General features: G+C 47.7%; 1 protein-coding gene across 5 annotated transcripts in view; it reads left to right on the forward strand.

Annotated features, from left to right (window-relative positions):
* Positions 1-23,153, forward strand: part of ninaC (STKc_myosinIII_N_like and MYSc_Myo21 domain-containing protein ninaC) — a 146,359-nt gene that overhangs the window by 122,103 nt on the left and 1,103 nt on the right. For 4 of the 5 annotated variants that reach the window (XM_089544952.1, XM_089544955.1, XM_089544954.1 and 1 more), the window contains 18 exons: positions 2,314-2,464; positions 3,142-3,193; positions 3,280-3,384; positions 4,252-4,354; positions 6,349-6,475; positions 9,573-9,783; positions 11,503-11,644; positions 11,733-11,886; positions 13,863-13,951; positions 15,379-15,546; positions 19,559-19,827; positions 20,672-20,783; positions 21,009-21,162; positions 21,371-21,489; positions 22,004-22,126; positions 22,315-22,460; positions 22,762-22,874; positions 22,976-23,075. In XM_089544952.1, the coding sequence (XP_089401078.1) occupies positions 2,314-2,464; positions 3,142-3,193; positions 3,280-3,384; positions 4,252-4,354; positions 6,349-6,475; positions 9,573-9,783; positions 11,503-11,644; positions 11,733-11,886; positions 13,863-13,951; positions 15,379-15,546; positions 19,559-19,827; positions 20,672-20,783; positions 21,009-21,162; positions 21,371-21,489; positions 22,004-22,126; positions 22,315-22,460; positions 22,762-22,874; positions 22,976-23,075 (2,438 nt within the window). The remainder of the gene's footprint in view (positions 1-2,313; positions 2,465-3,141; positions 3,194-3,279; positions 3,385-4,251; positions 4,355-6,348; positions 6,476-9,572; positions 9,784-11,502; positions 11,645-11,732; positions 11,887-13,862; positions 13,952-15,378; positions 15,547-19,558; positions 19,828-20,671; positions 20,784-21,008; positions 21,163-21,370; positions 21,490-22,003; positions 22,127-22,314; positions 22,461-22,761; positions 22,875-22,975; positions 23,076-23,153) is intronic. The other variant, XM_089544956.1, reaches the window with a different exon arrangement.

Here is a 23,153-nt window from a genome sequence, read left to right on the forward strand (position 1 = left end):
TTCAGATTGGCTCAAATTGACTAACAAGTTAGCTGCATATGCATTCTCCCGAGAACGACGTCGGAGAATAATGGGGTGCAAAGTAAGCACCCCCTATTACCACGCGGATGCGCACGTGGTCTCCGCATGTACTGGCCTCAAAAACACCGCGTTGGATTGTAAAACTTCCTTCAGACAGGGATCATGGGCAATAAAGAAAACGTACAGCCTGCAGACATGTACAGTACACAGATTGGTCACATATAGTAAGCTTAGTAGCTTTTGTAAATGGATTGATAATGGCAACCTCCACTAGCATCGTTATTACGCGGGGAAATCCTCTACTTGCGACCCATTCCAGCCATTTTCCTTTGCGTGAGGAAATCACTCGATCTTTTGAAAAACACGCTCCATTTTCCATGCCGCGAAAAGTATTCATAATCGTCACTTGACTTCATTGAGTTGATGCAGAGTCACGGACACGTTATTGTCAAGGAAAACCAAATCTTGGTAATTAGACACCAGAATATTGTCAAGGCAAACTCATTATTATTACTTGCACACCGTCATAGGCACACGCACAAGGGAAGGAGGTGCACCCCCCCCCCCTCCCCTTCCCCCCTAATCGCCAAGTCTGCCCCATACATTTAATCTGTCGGACCCTTTCGGTCATTGTTTACAGTGCAGTGCTACCGCCAAGCAGGTTTTTTAACGGCCAAAGACCTCTGATGTTGCGTTCCAAGAACTGTTTACTTGCCAGGTCATTTTGGAGGCAATCTTTTCAGTTTATTTTTTGCTCTGACAGTAACCAAAAAACAAATCTGTCATAGTTTCTGTGGTCTAGAGAGAACGGAAATTACTCCGGAAGCGCGATGCTACATCAATGCTTCAGCGACGCAATGACTGCCTTCCTCTGCCGGTACTCACGTGGTGAACAAGGGAGGGAAAGCCTCAGGGTGTTTGCGAACGTTTCAGCAAGAGGACTGTCTTCGTCTTGGTGGAGACAAGACCTCTTGTGGAGACGCTGGCAATACTGTGAATCTTTCCCCTCACTTGTTGACATTTTGAGCGTCAAAAAAACCAGCCGCTTATCCTCTCTATACCCTATATTCCTCTGCCGATGTTACAGATTAAAATAAAAAACTACACCTCTATAATATCCTGTATATTTAGCAATTCCATCACATGGAAATAGATGTTTTATAATTATTCCTCATATTTGCTCTCCGTTTTGGCGGCAGGGGCCTAGGTGAGAGGTGGTTGGGGTGGGGGGCGGGGAGGGGGGGGGGGGGGGCACTGCGCAAAAACTTGGCTCATTCTCATGGAGAACCCTGCTCACGCCTATGGACACTGTTCAAAAACTTGTCTAAGCATCTCAGCTGCTGACGCTATACAGGCAATCATCGTCTCAGCAGCAAGCGCAGGAGCACAGGTGCGTAGCATTCGGTGCATGGAATATGCGTGATGAGCCCGACAAAGCCTGGGCAGCTCACCACCACATCTTTGCGACTCAGGATAATGTTAGGGGAGCTACGAGGGCAGTCGCCGCGACAGTAAATCACTCATCCCCTCCGTTGTCAGCAAACTAGGAAACATTACACTGAACGTAAATGCGAGTGAGAGGACATGAGTATGAGTGTGAGTGAGTGGTTATGAGTGCGAGTGGTCATGAGTGTGAGTAAGTGGTTGTGATTGTGAGTGGACATGAGTGCGAGTGAGTGGTTGTGAGTGTGAGTTGTCATGAGTGCGAGTGAGTTTTCATGAGTGCGAGTGTGAATGAGTGGCTGTGAGTGTGAGTGGACATGAGTGTGAGTGCGTGTGAGTGGTTGTGAGTGCGGGTGGTCATGAATGTGAGTGTGAGTGAGGGGTTGTGAGTGTGAGTGATGATGAGTGTGAGTGCGAGTGAGTAGTTGTGAGTGCGAGTGGTCACGAGTGCGAGTTTGAGTGAGTGGTTGTGAGTGTGAGTGGTCATGAGTGCGAGTGTGAGTGAGTGGTTGTGAGTGTGACTGGACATGAGTGTGAGTGTGTGTGAGTAGTAGTGAGTGCGAGTGGTCATGAGTGTGAGTGTGAGTGAGCCACCTCTCATGGTGCCGAGGTATGCCGTACTGTCAATACATCATGGGATCAGGTGTCCCTGTGAAATTTTATAGTATATGCAGTTTTCGTAACGATTACTGAACTTGAAGTCACTCTACTATAAGCAACATTTATGAAATGATGACTCTCTAGTTGGCATATTTCTAAAGTGCTGCCCAAACGAGGCGCTGAATAGAAGCGAGACCGGCCAGGCTTGGCGGCGCATCGCTCACGTTCTCCCTCGCCGGCGACGCGCAGGCGACGAACCGCAACCTGGAGGACAAGATTCTGCAGGTCAACCCCATCATGGAGGCGTTCGGCAACGCCAAGACGGGCATCAACGACAACTCGAGTCGATTCGGAAAGTTCCTAGACCTCACCTTCACCGAGCAGGGAAAGATCACCGGAGGTACGTACGTCGCTGGCCACGCCTTCCTTCCTCGCTCCCTGGCCGACCTCAGTGTGCCACCGTGCTGGCGGGGGCAACGCGTGCTGTATACAGCGTCGATTCATGAACGTCAGATATTATTACAGTTAGCTCCGCGCTCTTTCGCTAACATCTACAGCGGTGTTAGCGTGTGCCCATACGACTGCGCATGCGCTGTGCTGAAGTGCACGAAAACTATTTTCGGGCGAAAATACTTATTTTCGACAACAAAACAACAAGCAAAAGACAGACTACACTTTGGTTACGAAGAGTGAGTATTGGAAGAGGAAAGTTAGGCAATAGGCTGGAATGTGATTGCCGCAGCTAGGGCGTGAACAGCGCTATTTGAAGAGCAATGGGAGAGGCCTTTTGGCCTGCAGTTGGCGTAACTTCGCTAATGTAGTGAATGTGTAGTCTATAGCACTGTTAGCAAATGGTCACTCATGTGCTGTTAATGTAGCACCTTTGTCCAATGCCGAGGCGATGCAACACCACGCGATGACGATATGCTCAAGCTCCGCACAATGTTGAGGCAACAAGTGTTTTGGGCGGCATAAACGTAAATACTACAAAGTCATGGTTCGCCATTTCTCAGTTTCCTTTCCTGCTCAGATGCCTGCAACGCTTCTTTTCTCTTGCTCTTTCTTTTATCTTTTCAGGCAAACTCTCCGTTTATCTCCTGGAGCAATCTCGGGTCGTGTGGCAAGCGCCGTAAGTGTATCAGTTTACGGTTACCCTCTGCCAAAACTTCGGTTACTGTAAAAAAAGTAATACTCCGCCTTCTCACTGTTTTCCAGTCAAGAACGCAACTTCCACATATTCTACTACCTGTATGACGGGCTGGCAGACATCAGGCAACTCGGAAACTACTACCTCGACACCACTGGCAAAAGGCAGCACAGGTGAGCGGTGACGATTGCGTTGTAAATCTTTCCTCAGCACACTTCTCGGAGTATAAGCCCCTTTTGGTCACACATAACTGCGCTTTTGAAAGAGCCTTGGGACAACACGAGGACGGCACAAACTCTGGTACGCAAACTCTTGCGTACCAGAGTTTGTGTCGTCCCTGTGTTGTCGCAAGTCTTTTTTCAAAATCGCAATTATGTGTGACCATGTTACCTACCAACTAGCCCAATTTGAAACCCTCTTAATGTGCCCCTCTCTTGAGCGATGGTCCCTACACTCTGGAGAGGCACAGTACGTACGTATTTTTCGCTTAACTTTTGCGATAATGTCAGCAGGGGAAATCGCAGAAATCAAAACAAAAGATTTCGTTGGACACGGGGAGTGCTATGGCCCTCCGCATTAGAGTGATGAGGAAACAGAAAGCACTTAATATGGGCACAAAAAGAGTTAAGCAATAGTGGCGACAAAAGCGCCTAATAGCCATAATGCGAAATACACGACAGCATCGAGAGCGCTTTTTTTTTCCCTCAGCATGTTAATAAAAGGGTTAACTTCGAAGAGTGATATCTCCGTTCTCACCCTGTCTTCACGATATCCTCGATGATCTCAGCGCAGTTAAATGCAAAGGCGCACTGAATTTGAGAGCGTTCCATTTGACGCGCGTATCACGCATTTAGCGTTAGCAGACCATGGCAAAGGGAGCCATGATCGGGGCCTCCTAAAAGGAAAAAGAACGCGTGCGTATCATCATAAGGCTTTTAAGTCGTTTCACCAGTGCCAAGTATACCCACCGGGCAGAGGTTCTGGGGCAACAACAAACTGCTTTTCTGTTTTTGAAGATTTAGAGCCGGGCCTTCTCGCAGGTACCTGAACGGTGCGGCGTCGGACAAAGAGACCGCATCAACGCACGTCGACAGGCTCAACAACATCAAGCAGGGCTTCCAGCTGCTGGGCTTTCGGTCAGCGGTAAGCGCAACCAACCAAGAAAAAAAAAAAGGAGGGGGGGGGGGGGGGGGAGCGCGAACGAAAACAGCAACTAGGCCAGGCATACAAAGCGCACGCCCGTCACCTTGTGCGGTTACTTTGGCCGCAAGGCACCCATGTGCGGTGATTCACGTTACTCGATCACTTCTGCCGCGGCGTCATGTGCGTTCGTATCGCGCTGCACATGGGGCAGCGTGCTTTGACGGACGTTGTTAAATATTCGCATAATATCGGGGAAATGTCCGCCTCCGTTATATACCCTGCTGGCGTTGGTGTTGCAGAGAGGCCGACGCCTCGCGATCTGAGTAGTATCAGAGAGAGAGAGAGAAGTTTATATATTCAAAGGAAGGTAAAGAGGTCGGCCTGCGCTATGTTTGTTTGGCCTACTATTGTGCAGAACGTATGAAGGGTGGGGGGGGGGGGGGGGGTGAAGAATGTTATGGTGGGTGGCGGTGCGGACAGAAGAGAGGTGGAAATGTACAGTTGTGAGCAGTATAAGAGGGAGCGAAGTGCTTCTGCAAAGTTGCGAATCTTCTTTATTTCACCACTAAATTTGAGACTTGGATATTTTATGCCAAGAGGAAAACTGGTCAGGAAACACACTGTGCTTGTCGCACATAATCATGAAGTAATCAATAAATTAATGCTCGCACCTTGTTCCCCTTTATATTTCTCACGACTGTATGTTAACACATCAGTACGCCTGGTCGAAGCCGTGAGTCGAGAACCACGATGCTTAGTTCGAAGTAGTGTCAGAAAGCAAAATACAAGACACGGCCGCTGCTTGACGGCCGTATTAAAGCTTGCCTCGTTGAAAATTACTGTCAGAAATCATGATATCGCTATTATCAGCGCTGCCATTGACTGCCCCGTTGAGCGTCGGCAGCCGAGTCGGTTTACATCTTTTGGTTTGGTTTATGGGGTTTAACGTCCCAAAGCGACTGAGGCTATGAGAGACGCCGTAGTGAAGGGCTCCGGAAATTTCGACCACCTGGGGTTCTTTAACGTGCACTGACATCGCACAGTACACGGGCCTCTAGAATTTCTCTTCCAAAGAAATTCCAGCCGCCGCAGCCGGGATCGAACCCGCGTCTTTCGATCGGGTCAGCAGCCGAGCACCATAGCCACTGAGCCACCGCGGCGGCAGGTTTACATCTTTTAAATCCTGAGACAAACTGTCGCAAACAGTGAAAGGCGTGAAGTTCCGCCAATCGAGGAGGAAAACAACGGCGTGCTTTTGACTTGCTGCGATATCAGTAATAATTTCGTGCACGCAAAGCAGCCTACGGCCAATCAGCGACGAACGGAGAAGCGTGTTGACTTAAATGATGCGTAGCAACCCTGAACTACCGCCGTGCGGGTACCACTTATCGCAGCCCCAGCGTAACTGAGACTCCGTCATTGGTATGAATCGCTGGGATCTTTAGAACGGCTTAGGTATCCTGAGAGCCTCAACTTGCTTTGTTCAACTTACGTAAGATAGCCATTTGTTCCCAAGGGTTTCAGGAATGTATTAATGCAGTTGCATTGTTTTGAAGTGCACAGCCTTTGCCTTCCATCATAATCATTACCACCAGCCTAAATACATCTACTATAGGACAAAGAGTCTTTCGCATATCCCTCCATTTAACCGCGGCCAATTTCATCCGCCCGTTTGACTTTCTGCCGCCCCCTACTATGCTTGGTTTGTCTTGAAATCCATTCACTACCATAAAGAACAATCGGTCATCCTGAATTCGCATGCATGCCCTGCCCATGCCCATTTCTCCTTTTCGATAAATACCTTTAACTTGAGTTTAATACTCAAACTCACGATTAGCCTCATGCGTACGACAACAATTACCTTTACAACCGAATTTTTGCAGGAAGCTTAAATCTTCAACGTCATGCAAAATCAGACAGGCGAATTAACGGATGTCCAGATTACTATACATGCTCCCTTTCTGTGTGTCTTCTTGTCCTTTCCTGGGCACCAGGAGACGGACACCATCTACCGCATTCTGGCGGCCATCGTGCATCTGGGCGACGTGGAAGTGCGCAAGGCGGAGACCACCTTCCAGAACGATACGTGCATCATCGTCAACGCCGAGAAGATCCCCATCGGTGAGTGGGGAGGAAGACAGGCCACAGCGCACGCGAACAACGCGTGCCGCCAATTTTATTTCTTTTTTTCCCCTCCTCGCGTGGCGTTACGGCTGGACCACGTGCCGGGAGGCCACAGACGCACAGACACGCATGGCGAACCCACTTTGTGCACCGTACCATCGCAAGGCGGCGCTCCGATGCAGAGCTTCCGGAGTCGATACGGCGCTGTGGTTCTGTGCCGCGAACACACTTCTTTCTTTGTTTACTCCTGCGCTTAGTTTAGCGTCTTGCTTGCCCGGCCTCTTGGCTATCACTCGTTCGTTCTTTAACTACTCTCAACATCTTAACAGTGCAAGCTTTTACCGCATTCGGCCAAGCGAACCGAGGTGGCGGCGGGCCCGAAGCATGAGCGTGCACTGTTCTTTATCCAGCTTTTTGCTGAGATACAACAAGAAGCATACGTGCGCGACAAATATGATTCGCTTATATCCCGACTAAACCGTATATCTCGAGTAGTCTGAACCCATTTGAAGCAGTTAGCGCAAACTTTGACCTAGCTGAACTAAACCTCCCTGACTAGACTTAGTTTTGAGAGGCAGTACGTTATTTCAGAGTCGTTCGCTGCACGGCTATTGTATGGTAGATCATCGCTTCCTCGTGAAAGTAGGTCACCGACGCGCCGGGAAAGAGAGACAGCAATTTGAATGGTTTGGGGCATGAATGATCGCCTTTAGATCGTCCTAGACTGTGGAAGCTCTTCTTCGCGCTTCGTCGCTTTTGATTGCACATCGCTTAAACGATGCAATCGAACAGTGTGGCCTCCTAGGAAATTGCGGCCCAGCTATGGTTCAGTGACTCGCTTAAAATGTACGCGTATCGTGGAAAGGCAATGGCTATCCACACGAGGGGAGAACGCATAAGCAGTATTGTTGCTCGAAGACGGTGGAGTCCTTTTTATTCCAGTGACGGCACTTCCCCACTACCTCGCAACCTTGAAGAACTGTGAAAATTCTCGTTCTGTATGTCCTATCTAATATCGCATGCTATTGCGACATATACAAAACACATGAGCATGCGCCACGTTGATGTATTTAACTGAGAGACTTTATTGTTGGGCTTCAGTTGAGCCATGGCCTTTTGGCATTTCTTTGAAGGACTCTGGCTTAGTCGAACCGCTACATTTATGCACAAACTAACGCAGTGAATAGCATAAGCGGCAGAAAATGTCGTTGCAGCCGCAGAAACAAAGTAACCTCTGCCTGCAAGGTCAGTGTATCACACATGGGAAGTATATAATTGCAATTAAATAGAACAAAGCGCAGTACCAAAATAATTTCGGTTGGAGTAACGGCGGTCGTATGAGGAAAAGCTGAAAATCAGGTATATCTAAAAAAAAATGGAATGATGACAGACAACGGCTAGAGAGAAAATGATAAAGAGAACAAGACCGATAAGTGCCAAAGTCGCCAAGACGACGGATCGATATCCTACTGAGTAGCTAATAATACAAAGCACTTCAGAGCCAAGGGCTGCCGAAAAAGCTTTCTGCAACCACTGCCAAGCCTGATGGCCCACGATGACTCTGCTTCAGTACGGATTGTTGATAAGTTTGGTAAATAGGTGGTTGCGCATTTTGGAAACGACGCGAATGCCTTGAAGACATAAAGATATCATAATGCCAGTTATGAACTCATTGTGCTTAAGAAAGTAACAGAATCTTACATAATCGTTTCTAGTCGCGTGCGTGCAACACCGGCACAAACGCAAGGCCTAATATTCCTCTGTACTAGCTCTCTGGCTATGGCATTACGCTGCTGAATGCGAGGTAGCGAGATCGAATCCTATCAGCTTGGTTGCCTGAAAATTCCGTTGTCTATTTGCAATGTGATCTACAATTTCAAAATTCGTGCATTAAAATTTGCGCTCGTTGTTAAATGTTTGGGACACTATTTAAACAGCACATCTCTTAGCATCTGCAAGTATACTACAGCGGGAAAAATATCCAGACTATTCGAGTACGTTGCATCTCTAAAACAGTAAAACGCCTTATTTGTAACTCGTTCTTTATTTCGGGATTAGGTTACGGTTATTTAGTCTCGGGAACGGCCATTTTATAATATGTTAATGAATTACGTATCATACTAAAGAAGGCCGTTCGAGTAATCACGAATGTTTCATATTTAACTCTCTGAACAACTTTTCACAGAATTAAAGTAAGTGTCGTTCCCTGAACTTTGTCAGTATACTCTCGGAAGGCATTACGAAACGGGAATCCGAAGGAAATACAAATCGCTGGACAGTATATCCTGTCGAAAACTAAACAAAAACATTCAAGACTCTCGCTTTCTTGAGATTTGGACGCTTGCGCGCAATCGCGCAAAATATGGTGATCAGACGTCGGGCTTCAACTTTTAAATTTGTTTAAAGTAACACATATATACATTTTCTCCCCGCATTTTATTAACATTTCGGCCTGTGTACCTATGCTAGTTTATACATATTTCAACGCTGTTTATCTGCACGCCTTTTATTCCTATGATGCTGTTGCAGTATGTTATTTTTCCGCGCGTAAAGTGTTACTCTCCTGTTCTTTTGTGTTTCTCTTACCTCGCTAGATTTGATATTTTTTTTTTGTATGCAGTGTTGATGTGCCGTCTTGTATCGCTTTCTGTGAAGTGGACGGTCAGTGGACGCTGTCATGCCCCGCTTTAAGGCTTGTACATTCGTTGTCTATTGTCCGCAACATCACTGTCTATGGATGGGGAAATAAACTGGTTTGGATTGGATTGAATCCTGCTCGCGCGGCCGCATTTCTAGAGAGGTGAAACACACCCCGATGAGGTTGAAATTAATCCGAAGTCTTCTACTACTGCGACCGTTTCTCTTTACCTTCATCCCTTCTCTCGCGGCTTGGTTGAGGTGTCCACCATGAATGATTCAGTTGCTGCGCCCCTTTCCTCATAACTGTTATTACTTACCTCTTTTTCCTCCGATGTCTTGTCTTCGTCGTCCATCAAGTTTTAACGGCGCTTTTACAACAGACTGTTGCGATCGATGACGTCCCACGCGCGGATATGTGGTGACGTCACTCGTGTCCCCCCCTTCCATCCCGCAGTGGCGCAGCTGCTGGGCCTGCAGGGCAACGCCCTCCGGGACGCGCTCACCTCGAGCAGCATGGTGATGCGCGGGGAGGTCATCACGCGCTGCAACTCGGCGCAGGAGGCCGAGTGCGCGCGCGACGCCATGGCCAAGGCGCTGTACGCGCGCCTCTTCGACTGGATCGTCAACCAGATCAACAGGCATCTGGCGCTGGGACGTATCGCCATGTGAGTACACAGACACGGCCTTGTCTCTCATTCTCATCTATGTTTCTCTGTTTATATATGGCAGTAGCGCTCGGTAGTCCGGCTAAGGTAAATTACCCAGTCATCATACTTACACACGACGCAATCGGCAATCAAAGCTGCCCTCAGAAGGCTGCAAGTGTCTTTAAGGGCAAAGTTTAAATCATGTCATCCAACATAGGTGCTCATGACGAATAGCTGTTCAAAAAGCTTAAAAGCAACCGTACAGCTTTGCACTTCATGGAGCTCCAGCACCCTTGCACTCATGCACCCCTGTGCTTGTGCACCCTATGGGGTGCATTAACGGTGTTGATGTGCCAAGAGCAGCCTTTAAAAGGACCTACGCAAGGAAACGGTATTAAAATGGCGTTTTAGGCAAAGTTACAGCCTTATTGGGCGACAACTTCTGTTACTGCATAATGTGGTGGGTACACTCCGTTCGTGGAAGTGTCCGCGTAACCGGTGAACTTCTATAAGCACAAACATTTCATTAGAATCTAAGGCAGCATATTATTAATTCGATAGCATTAAAAGCCGGGAAAAAAATTAGTCGTCGGCCATGAAATCCGCCCATTGGCTGAAGGGAGGGACGTCACCGGGCCGGATAATTTCCATTGGCTGGAAGGAAGCAACGTCATCAGGCCAGAAGTAACGACACTTCCGGTTAGAGCATCAGCAACTTCTAATGCTATCGCATTGCCAACGCGCAATCTAATTAGGTGTCCCTTCAATTTTTTTTACATCTCAGATGATCGACAGAACACAGGTATCGAATCAGCGTTGCTGACTGCCATCAATTTGATCATACATACGCATACAAGTGCTGCATGAATAGAACGGTACGGTTTGTGTTCCTGTTTACAGGCAGGTCAGTGTCAAGGACTTTGACCTCAAGGAAACGCGAGAAGTCCTGCGGCGCCGCAGTAGAAGTTTTGGTTATACCACTACAACTGTGACCTTGCAGTGAATTTTCTTCATGGATAGAAACACAAAATGTAGAGCCCAAAAGCTTCTGCAACAATTGATTTCTCTTAATTCATCGTGCTTTGAGTCGCTACATGGAACCTCTAGCGTTTAAAGAATTTTTCTCAAATATAGAAGTCCTTGGGTAAAAACGATTCAATTATGCTGTACTAAAAAGGTGGAAAGCTGCGTCGAGCGCCGTCACCAAGCAAAGAGATGAGTGGTGCTTCATTGAAATCAAGAACAACGGATGACTCGAGATATCCCTTCAAGATCGGGTCTGTGGACATCCACTTGATTTACAATGACGTAAAGGATGAAAATACTCATCAGTACGGAGTTCGTTAGTTTGCCGGTGGCAGCAAAGGTTACACGCAGACCACGAGCATTCGGGAACAGTTAAAGCTGTTATATGTGCTCGCGATAACTGCACAGCTGAAAAATCTATTGTGAGAGCTGTACTATCGCGCTCAATATGAGTTGCAACGCGCGGCCATAGACCGGGGCTCGTTCCGTGGTGTGCCTCCTCCAAACAGTCGATTGGAATTCTGGGTGAAACTGCTGTTCCAGGAAACAACAGCTCCCCCGCTCAGGAAAAAGTTTCTCCCTGAATTCCGAGCGACCGTTTGGAGGAGGCACACCACGGAACGAGCCCCGGTCGATGACCGCGCGTTGCAACTCATATTGAGCGCGATAGTACACCACAACGCGCTTGACCTCGAGGCGTAATTCCTTCAGTGGCCTTCCGCTGTCCGTTGCCCTGCTGGATATCTTTGGCTTCGAGGACCTGCAGAAGAACTCTCTGGAACAGCTGTGCATCAACATCGCCAACGAGCAGATACAGTTCTTCTTCAACCAGCACGTGTTCGCGTGGGAACAGGTAAGGCTTCTATTGCGGCCCTCCATAAAGGTGGCCACGGTGCGCCGATGTATTGGCGACCTTCCAACGCGCTCGTGTCCGTGCGCAGCAAGAGTACCTGAACGAGGGCCTGAGCGTCCAGCCGGTGTCGTTCGGCGACAACCGGCCCGTGCTGGACATGTTCCTGGGCCGGCCGCTGGGATTGCTGGCCCTGCTGGACGAAGAGAGCCACTTCCCCAACGCCACGGACCAGTCGCTCATCGGTGAGCACCGCAGACCGCGCACAGGCTGGTCACGTATACCGCCGTCTCGGCCGGGTGACGCGAAATTCTCGCTGATCTATTCAGAAACGTAACTCAAGAGTGGTCAATGCAATGTGCCAAGAATGTGCGCCCGAAAACTTGATGCCATTGGAACAATTAAGAACCACCTGAGCGCAACCAATTAAATGTGATTACAGTTGAACGTCGTTATAGCGAATCTGAAGGGGCCTGGCGATTATTTCGTTATAGCCGTAGCTTCGTTATAGCCCGTGTTGACCAACCTTCCAAGGGGAATCATCATTCATGATGATGCCATTAGAACAATTAGTTAAGAACCACCTGAGCGCAACCAATAAAATGTGAGTTGAACCTCGTTATACGAAGTTGAAGGGGCCTGGCGATTACTTCAATATAGCTGTAGCTTCGTTATAGTCCGTGTTGACCAAGCTTACAAGGTGGATCATTATTCCTTCGTTATATCCAGTATTTCGTTATAAACCGTTTCGGTATAACGAGGTTTGACTGTATTTTCTTGTCTTATTTCTACTCCACTTTGGGTCGTTCCCCTGTTATCTTCTGGTTCATTCCCCCTGCGCCTTCGAATATCAAGCGAATATATCGTTCTACGTACGCACGTACCTCCCTGCTAAGGTTGAAATCGCACGAGCTTTTTCCTGCGAAACTCGTCCTTTCCAGCACCTATTAGATCGACACAAATTATCTGTGCTGCAAAAGCAGAAACCGGACAAGTTGTTTGAAAAAGTAGGAAGAAAAGCGATTAAGAAACCCAGCGAACCGCAGCAGGGAAGCGTGCGAACGCGTTCGTGGCGCAACCTGTCCAAGATGAATAATGAGAAAACTCGTTGTTCCGTATCGACGAACAGAAGCACAGGTATGGGCACTGTTCGCGTACCTGCATCCATCCTTGTCACGTGTGGGTAATGTAGCTATATACACACGGCCTGCCACACTTTCTAGACCGCCTTCCACGGCTTCCAAAGTTCTGCGTTTTGTTTTGCACAGCGGTGCCGCCATTGTTATTCTGACAGCGCGAGACGTGTTAAAGAAAGCGTAAAAGAAAAAGAATCTCGGCTAGCGACGGGCACGCGCCCTTCACACGGTAACATAGCCTCCACTTCTTTCCTAGCTTCTTGCGAGTACCGCGCTTGATAGGTTTGAGACCCGTAGGCCGTGCGATGTGTTCGGCATCCTTAAAGTTTCAGGTCACCTTTTCGCATAGGTGTCTGCGAACTGCCTCACACATACATCCGCACCCGCACCTTCACCCACAAACGAACAGCACACCCTACCCCTGTTTCAATACGGGAAAATAATGTGCCGTCCGTCATAAAATTCGTTTATTGGTTGGAGGGGAGTGACGTCACCAAACGTGATAATTTCCGCTGACTGGAAGAAGATGACGTTACCAGACCGGACAATTCCCATTGACTAGAAGGAAGTGAAGTCACTTACGGTAAAGGCATCAACAGCGTCTAATGTTGTTGCATTGCCCACGCATAAGGCTATTAATTAGGTATTCCTGTGAATTTTATTAAAATCTGCTTTACGGCACATGGACTGTATTCGGATTGAACTCAAGAACGAAGTGGATTTTCTCCGTCGAAGGATTCCATTCCATCCAATGGCGTCAGCCTATTCTCATGAGCCTGCTTACGTGACAATACAGGAAGTGGTCCTTCAGAATCTGCCGACGCCTTTGGCTGGAAGGGCATTCTTTGTCGGTAAAACCGTTTCGTTCTTGAGTTGTATACCACTGTAGCGCAATGTGCTTGTGTAGTTCCGGTGGGCTCGATACTCTACACGCGTTCTCATATCGAATGTACGCAATGCTCGCTTCATGTGGTTCAGTGTGTGATAACGAGCGGCTTGAGTGAGTTGAAACTTTCCTGTGTGCGAATATTTCCGCTTCACTGAATAAAGTAGAAGCACAACTTCGTTTTCTCTCCGCATTGCAGACAAGTTCCACAACAACATCAAATCCAAGTACTACATCCGGCCGAAGTCCAACGCCTTGCAGTTCACCATCAGGCACCATGCTGGAAAGGTAACAGCGCATACGTCGAATTTCCGAGATATTTGTTAGCGCAGTTTCTGCGAAATAATTGCCAACCACTCTAGATTGTCTAATCGCACAGCAACCACGCGAAACAAATAGCGAGGGTCGTCAATGGCTGATGAATGAAAGCAATAAAGTGTATCTTTCTGCATTAGTACTTTCAAAAATAGCTGTTTATCAGCTTTTCAACCATGTCATGACTTTCGATTCGGCCTAAACTTATATGTCACAAACTTACGCTGAACGCTAACTCGACTTTTGCCTTTTTTTTTTGTACTGCACGCGCTCCGAACATGTAACTGTACCCTTGTCTGTATTTCTGATTACCAAAACATTGAACTGAGTGGCCGATCGAGTACAGTTCATAGAGTTTGGTTTGGTTTAGTGGGGTTTAACGTCCCAAAGCGGCTGGGGCGACTGAGTTCATAGAGTTCCGGCTGTTAAAGGGACTCGGAAATGATTCTGGTGGTCGTATTCTAGTGCTATAGATCTGTAGAGGTGATCTTTAAGAGTAATTCGAGTCAGATTTAAAAGCTCTGCGTAGATCCTATAATTTGCAAATAATTTTAAAAAACTGGTACTCGCAGTAGCTCGCAACTGATTAGGGCGACACCTTACCGCGCGTTCTTAGCCGTCCCTGCCCCGACGACGTCATTAGGCAATCTCGGCTAGCCTCCTCATTGGGCGTGTCCACGTGGCTTGGGCGGGATGGGGCGAAATGGGACGCGGAGCGGTGCAGTCTTGACCTGTATTCTTTATTTTCTTTTGGCGTGTCGGCGTGTTTCAGTTGAGAGACAAGGAGGAGCATAATTTTTAATCGCCGATACCCGCGACGAGTGATGGAATATCGATCTCTCGTGCGCTTTTCATAACCTCAGTAAATATCATTTCATGGACCCTTTATTGGTTTATTGGGGTTTAACGTCCCAAAGCGGGTAAGGGACGCCGTAGTGAAGGGCTCCGGAAATTTAGACCACCTGGGGTTCTTTAACATGCACTGACATCTCACAGTACACGGGCCTCTGGAATTTCGCCTTCATCGAAACTCAGCCGCCACGGCCGGGATCGAACCTGCGTCTTTCGGGCCAGCACCCGAGTGCCGTAAACACTGAGCCACCGCGGCGGGGTCATGGACCCTTTAGGCATTGCATGTACCAAGATGTCTCATAGCCTATGCTGCAATGCAACTGAATTCACCAGGGACACGATTCTAGAACGTGAACTTCGCGGCGTACTCGCACTTTGCAGCTGCCTGCGTGCAGTAACGCGCTGAAGGGTTATGCTTCAGTGCCAAGAAAAGGCTAATGAGGTATCCGCTTGCGCCTTGTTACCTCGTCAAAACCTCACCCTCTCCACGCGGCTCGCTTGAGAACCAAATTGCAGCGCATGTACCGGCACGTTCCCGCACCTTTCAGGTGTTGTACGACGCCCGCTGCTTCGTGGAGAAGAACCGCAACTTCCTGCCCACGGAGATCGTGCAGCTCCTGCGCCAGTCGAAGCTGCCCGTCGTGCAGACCCTGTTCCAGTCGCCGCTCACCAAGACCGGCCAGCTGTACACGCCTTCGCAGTACGCCTGCCAGAACGTAAGATCACGCGGCGGGCCACCGTTCCCATGGGATGCGAAAGCTCGAGGTGGCAGCCAGACTATTTAGTAGACAGAAGAGGAAAGTTTAGCGATAGTATGTGTGCCGCTACGCGTGATGTTCATAAAAGTCCCATTCAGCGGAAAACACGTCGTTTTCGGCGTGAGTGAAAAATTCCTAGAGAAGCAGCCTAGGTGGGCCACCTAGGTCACGTGACCATGTGACGTCATCACAACTTGCCCACCGGATTGTGAGCCAACTGCCCTCCATCTGCCGGGGCAGGGGTGCATCGCTGCTGCTCGCACGAGGACTCGCAGGAATCTGTGAATGGGCATTAACCCGTTAACGCTATCGCCTCATACACTTAAGGCGGAGCTTAAGTGTCCCCTCCAGTTTTTTTTATTTATTTATTTTTTTTTCACGTGGCACACCGCTTCTCGGCACCGAAAAAGTACGGTAGAGGCAGGAATTTGTTGGACTTAGCGTATCCGCACTTTTCCGGCTCCTAAGAAGCCCCAAACAGAAAGGAGTTAGAGGGGAGTAAGAGTACAGCTCACTCCCTTTTGACTCTTCTATAGGCGTATTCGTGTTCGGAGTATACTGAGCTGCATGCAATCAGCTGAGGTGAGGCGCAGTGGCTGCGGAAGTGAGCCGACGCTCCTGACCGCAAATTGGGCAGGAAACGAATGTAAAGCATACATAGGCGTATCCGCGGAGTGTAATCATTAGGGCTCGAATGTTCCACTGCTAAGAATGACGAAAATACTACTAAGCTTCGAGCTTACTACCGGGAAGAAATTTTTGCACCACATATAATTTTTATTCAAGGACTGCGTCTTATAATTGAGTACAACTTGAGAACTGTAGCCGTCATGAGTTTTCAAGGATACCCCGAGAGTGTGCTGTTTTTCTCGGGTGCCGTGCGCAGTGCAGGTTCCGTTTTCGCACTGCGATTTCGTATGGTTTGACCGCTTGGCAGTGTGTTCGCGGTCTGCCTGACAGTATTGGCGTTCCGCTGGCTTCTCAGTTGTGAAACCAAGATTAGGCCAAGATTAGCTACAGCACCGGAAAACTAACGCGGGAGCCAATTTCAGAAGACCAGAAGGCGGTCATAATCGAAGCAGTTGCAACGGGCGCGAAGAAATCTCACACAGCGAAGGACTTAGGCACAATCCTCCGCAACAAATAAGGAATCGCTAGCGCGGTCGCCAGCGGTTTGAAAGGGTCTAGAAAGAAGCTTGTTTTCGAAGCACTTGAGAGCCCTTTTGTCTTTCGGTGTGGTGTATTTGCCTACCTATATTTCTATGTATCCGTATCTGTGTTTCATGTATCTACAGTTACTCTAATGTATAACGCGAGCTTTCTTTTTTACCAAAACTAGAAGTGAAACGTCACACCTCACGTTACAGTCGAATATTCGCGTTAAAATCAAATATTACGCGGAGACAAAATCCCGCTATACTATATTTACTCGCACATTGGTTGATGCGCCGTGCAGTTGGCGCCCAACCTCAGGAAACGAAAAAAAAAAAAAGAAACAGCGAGAATGCCGCTTTGGTCGACTAACGGAAGCTCCAAGCCACAAGTACCGATGAATCATATCGGAGCAACGGCCAAGCACTCAGAAACTCCTCGCCGGAGACGGCGCACTTGCGTACCGAGTGCGGCATCGACGCATCATCCCGAGGAAATGCGATATAGAACACACGCGTCTTGAAAGCATCGTAAAGGCCTCCGTTCCTTTATCGGAAAGTTCCGCACTCCCTCAACGTTCGCAGCGCCGCCGATGCCACACGCTAATGGCAGGAATCCGCTTCGGGTGCACGGAAGGCTTGGCGCTGCTACTGGATGCGAAAAAGTGCTCTCGCGCTGCTATCCTTGGTACCGCTATCTGACACACCTACTTTTCGTCGACATCGAACTCGCGCAGCTTTCCGACGCTCCGCGAAAGACGACGACTCGTTTACATGGTGACGAGAACGGCCACCGACGTTCGGGAGGCATGATCCGCCTTTCAGTTGAGGGACTGGGAGAAGTTTCGCTTTTACGACGAGGCGTCTAAAGCGCGCGGCGGTACTCCGTAATTTATCTTCATATCAGTCTTATCTGGTAATCTTTTGTGCGGCTTTCTTGAAACAGACAGGGCGCGTGAAAGCAATTGGTAAACGTACTTTTGTTGGTAAATTTCTGCTTGTATTTCCATATACTGCAGCATCGTTACAAGCGTTACATTCCTGCTCTGTCGCTTCTTCCTTTACTCGCCCACAAATTCGACTTTCGCGTTACGGTCGTGGTCGCATGACATTCTGGTAAATACGGTATATGCTTCACGCGCCTGTGCGCCACAGTATATAGTAGTAGTTTCATACTGCGTCTGAAGACTGAAATTTTGTTTTGCTTCGCTCAGACTATCTTATTGTGCCTTCTTCGGCTGTTGAAGATATTCCAATATATCTGTTTTATAAGCGAGTTTGTTTGGTAGACCTGTACACGCAGATATTTTCACCCGAATTGAATGGGGTGATACTGCGAAGAATATACACACCTTTACCGCCGGTTTTGGGATTTTCATGTCTTTATTACAGTCGGATACAGCTCAAGGACAAAGCGTCTTTCCCCGTCAAAGGACCCCTTTCAGCCAATGGCATCGCCCATTCTCATGAACCTCCCTCGAATAGTCTCGCCCCTCCCCCGTCTCCCACGTTGTCACGCCACTCCCTGCATTGTAACGCTAGCAGGCTCATGAGAATCGGCTGACGCCATAGGCTGGAAGGATACCCTTTGGCGGGGAAAAGCTGCTTGTTCTTCAGTTGTATCCAACTATAGTAGGGGCACTGGAGGGGACAAATGGGGGCTGTGAGAGACCTATGGAAGGCTCTGGATTTCGACCACCTGCGGTTCTTAACATGTGCTGACACCCCACATCACACGGCGCGTTTTTTGCAACTGGCCTCCATTGAAATGCGACCGCTGCTGGGATTCGATCCCATGACCTGGGCTCTGTAGCCAAACATGCAGCCACTAAGCCACCGCGTTAGGTTTTTCATGGCTTTCTATCGAGAACAAAATGAATTCTAAGTGGGGCGGATGATAACGGCAAATAAGAGCGACGGGTAATAGCTCCTGCACAAATCTTCTTTGCGCGCATGTGACGCAGAACCAAACGAGCACTACATCTTATGCAGAGAGAAGCAAGCACTCTAAAACAAAGAAATAGAAAATTTGCGTCACTATACAGTGCAACCTGCTTACAACAAATTCGGATACAGTGGAGTATGTGCGACATCGAACATAAACCAGAGCGTGCACTGCTGCTACAAACTGCGACTGGTTGAGTTTATTTTCACATTCACGTTGTAGTGAGAGGGAGGAAGCGGTGTTGAGTATCTGCCACTGTAGTTTATGAAAGCCCACTAACGCTTTGATGGTTAATGCAGCAATAGCATTGCTCTCAAGAAACGCAAGGGGCATTGCTCTTTATTACCATTGCTTTCTTTTCAGATAGTCAGACATATGAAAACCGAACTATCTGACAATTGGACTAAATCTGTGCGCACCCTGCAGTCTTCACATCGCAACGACGGTGTGGATATGAAGGCTGCCCTGCGATCCTTTTTCTCTTGTCTCTCATTCCTTTCCTCACGGCACACCTTTTCTCGTAACCTCCCCCTACTTGTCTCCCGCCCAGTGAAGAAGCCAAACAGCTCTTACACACTGTGCCGTAGGGTTCGAACCCAGCTGTGGCTGCAGCCACATTTCGATGGAAGCGAAACGCTCATGCATTCAAATTTCTCTACGAAACTGCATGTGGTCGTAGTTATTACAGAGCCCTTGATTACAGCCTGATTCATGCCACTCCTTCTGCTTTGGCCCGTAAAATCTCTTAAGCGACTTAGCTATGCTTGATTGAGTCACATCATGTCAAAGGAACAGTGAACTGTGTGTTGAGCAACTCCACATCCACGGCGCCAATCGAACACATCTGACGACGACGACGATCCTTTTCGTGCAGCTGTCAACGCAGAGCCTGGTGAGCCAGGCAAAGGCACTCCAGACAACTAGCACCTCGTTCCGCTTCTCGCTCATGGACCTGCTGCAGAAAATGAGCGCAGGGCTGCCCCACTTCGTGCGCTGCCTCAAGCCCAACGACTACCGGCTGGCCGGGGGATTCTCGCGTGACAAGGTGCTCTGCCAGCTACGCTACACGGGTGTCCTCGAGACCATCTACATCCGACAGCAGGGCTTCTCTCATCGATACTCGTTCACCGAACTGCTCAAGAGGCGAGCTACACTCTCCCTTCTCTACTCTTCAAAGCAGCAGGCAAATGCAATACTATGTATATGCAGTTGAGCCTTATTATAACGAAATGACGATTCCCTTTGGAAGCTCGGTCGACATGGCCTAATGAAGCTACGGCTATAACGAAGTAATCGCCGGGCAACTTCAACTTCGTTATTACGAGGTTGAACTGTATCATGCCAGCAGCGCCGGGCTTCTGGGCAGCGGTGCATTGCAACTTGCAGGGAGACACAAGTTTATTCTTTCCATAAGTGACACAACATACTTCCACATTTTTACCAACCAATTGCCATATTTTGAGATGTCGGACCTGTGAGGAGTTTTCCAGCTTTACAAGATTGCAAAGGTGTCACAAAGGCTTGATTACTCTTTGTCAGCAAGAGTGAACAAAAGCACCGGCTAGGCGTTAGCTCATTACAACATACACTGCATTCTTTGCTGCCTCATCTGGCAGCACCACAGGGCATGTTGTTTACCACTGCAGTACTATTTGCTTTTAATCAAACACTGTCTTGAAAAGGTTGTCTTCCAGTTTGACAGCCTTGCATATATATATATATATATATATATATATATATATATATATATATATATATATATATATATATATATTTGAAAAATGATTTAAACTCGTAGTTTTTCAGCGCAACGGCACACGGCCAAAGAAAAGAAGCTTCTTTTCTTTGGCCGTGTGCCGTTGCGCTGAAAAACTATGAGTTCAAATGAAGTATACCAACTAGCCCAAGAACTAGCTCTATTTTAAAAATGCTTTGACAAAGTTTTGTAGTGTTCTTACAGTGAACCTCTTCCTGTCTCCAACCACAGGTACAGCTTTTTGGCGTTCTCCTTTGATGAGAAGGTCGTTCCTAATCGGGAAACATGCCATCAACTTCTCGTGAGGCTCAAGATGGATGACTACGCCATAGGAAAGTCAAAGGTAAGGAACTGCTTATGCTGTTCCCATGGGCTGCGAGATGCAACTGACCCTCTAGAATATTTACCATGTTCGTGTGACACATAAAGCCACTCAGGCAACTAGGCTTATGTAACATACGTATATGCGCAGTTTTGTGCACGCTATTGAATGAGCTTGTGCACAGAAACACGAGATAGATTCTTTTCCCGAAATCTGCAACAAGTGTTGTGTTGTGACCTTGTGCAGGTATTCCTAAAGTACTACCATGTGGAATACCTTTCTCGACTTTACGAGCAGCAAATACGGAAGATTGTGATTGCACAGTCAGCTGTCCGGAGGTGGCTTGCCAAACGCTATGTGCAGAAGAGGAGACTTGCCATCGCACTGGTGGCTCAGAGGTGTAAGTCTCCTTCCAAAGTTTTCTACTCAGACTGAATGGCAATGACATTCTGGGCTAGAACAAAGGAATTGCACACTGAAATCATTTTCAAAGCAACAAGCGTTATTAGCCAACAAGAGTGATTCTACCTGGAGCTGGGAGTTGGATACTGCAGTACTCATTTTTTTTGTCAGTGACCTTGAGTGGATTTGTACTGTTAATACTTCAGGTCAAATGAAGATACAGAAAAACAAGGAGGCAGCAAACCGAAGAAAGATGGCCAACAGGTCCGTTGATCCGAATGGATCAACATGGAAGTGCCTCAAGATACTGGACTTTTGTCAGAAGGTACGAGAGTGGCATGAAGCGTTCTTCTTAACATGTGAGAACACAAGTCTGTCTGCTCTCATAGGCCCTCAGCCCTGGAATACAAGCAGATGCAATGCCTATTGGAGTCAGTATGTGATACGGCTTTAGCTGTAACATCGACTAAAAAACCTTGTTTGGCATAAAAGCAGGTGGCACTATTCTAGTAGCAGTCATGAGTAACATATATTATGCCTAGGCTTTCTATTTTTTGACTGTGCAGAGTAATCAGAACAGTTGATCACATTATTTTCTATTCTCGTGCCTAATATAAAATTCAGCCCATCTCCTTCAGGTACTGCATTGTGTATATATAGAGGAGCGAAAAGATATTTTATTGTCCTGGTACTAACTGCATGCTATGAACAAAATAGCTGATATGTCTATCATGTGATGACAGTAAATATGCCATTTGCTAGAAGTGCTGAAATTCAAAGTTATTTTTTTTTTTACCGAAATCCTCGTTCAACAAAACTTGGATCTGGTACTTCCGTAGGTGCACCACTGTCCAAGCAGCAGGAATCGATGTCTAAAGAAGGCGCACCCCAACACCAACATCACACCGATCATCATGACTTGCCATCATGTGCCTATGCCCAGGAATGGTGAAACCATTGTGGTATGAAGGACATTTTTAATCTAAATGGCCTAACGTTAAGCAATCAACTTTTTTAAATTTGTAAAATTCCTTTAAAATGCTTATGTCAACATGTCACTGGCATTAGCTGGGAAGAACTGGAGTACATACGTCTTGACTGCTTTTGTATTATAAATGACTGCCATACAACTGCTCCTGTAACAATGCAGGATGAGGTCCCTGTACCAAGTGAGAGGAGAATCAATGGGCGCTGCAAGAACCAAGACTACCACCATCAGCAGAGGCCACAGCCTAAGAAACCTCTCCATCTGAACAATTTTGACCTCTGCACACACAAGCTTCCTGCAGAAGACAGGTACGGTGAAGCCGGCACATATTCAAGTCAGCCCTTGAAACTAGTGCACAACGGCGTGGTTTATCACAAATTACTTAACAATGCACACTGAGGGAGTATGCAATGCAGTGTGGCATGGCTGAATCAGATAGCACCCACGGAATTTCACTAGTGCAGGGGGTGAGGGGCAGTTTGTGCAAGAAAAGTGTGCCTCCGCAGTAAGCACCTACCTTTTGCTTTATCTTTATGCAGACATCCATTGCAGATTTGACAATCCGCTTGATTTACAACTCTAACAAATTATAACCCTATTGTTGTGCAGAAAAAAAATGGCAGCAGAAACCCCTGTGAAGCCAGCTCCAAGGGAAGTCCGCAATGGAGTTAATGGAATCCATGTGGAGCAGAAGAGGCAGCACGAGATTGATTCAAACTCAGGTAGGCATGAAGGAAGAAGAAAAATGGGTACCCACTAATACTATCAGGAGTAAAACACAGACAAGGTCACCTGCTCCATGAGAATTACTTTTTTTTTCTAGCTTCTGGAAACTCGAGTAATCAGAGCAGTGGTCCCCGGCCGACAATGGTCGAAGTTGAATCCTGGTGGCAAGAGGGCTCACTCAAAGAGAACCAAACAATGTGAGCATTACAGCTGCTCAGAATGTATTGCCACACTGCATTACTAAATTATGCACTATACAGATGTAACTTACATTT

Source organism: Amblyomma mixtum, chromosome 5, assembly GCF_055824585.1.
Source record: "Amblyomma mixtum isolate Tamu chromosome 5, ASM5582458v1, whole genome shotgun sequence".
Lineage (NCBI taxonomy): Eukaryota > Metazoa > Arthropoda > Arachnida > Ixodida > Ixodidae > Amblyomma > Amblyomma mixtum.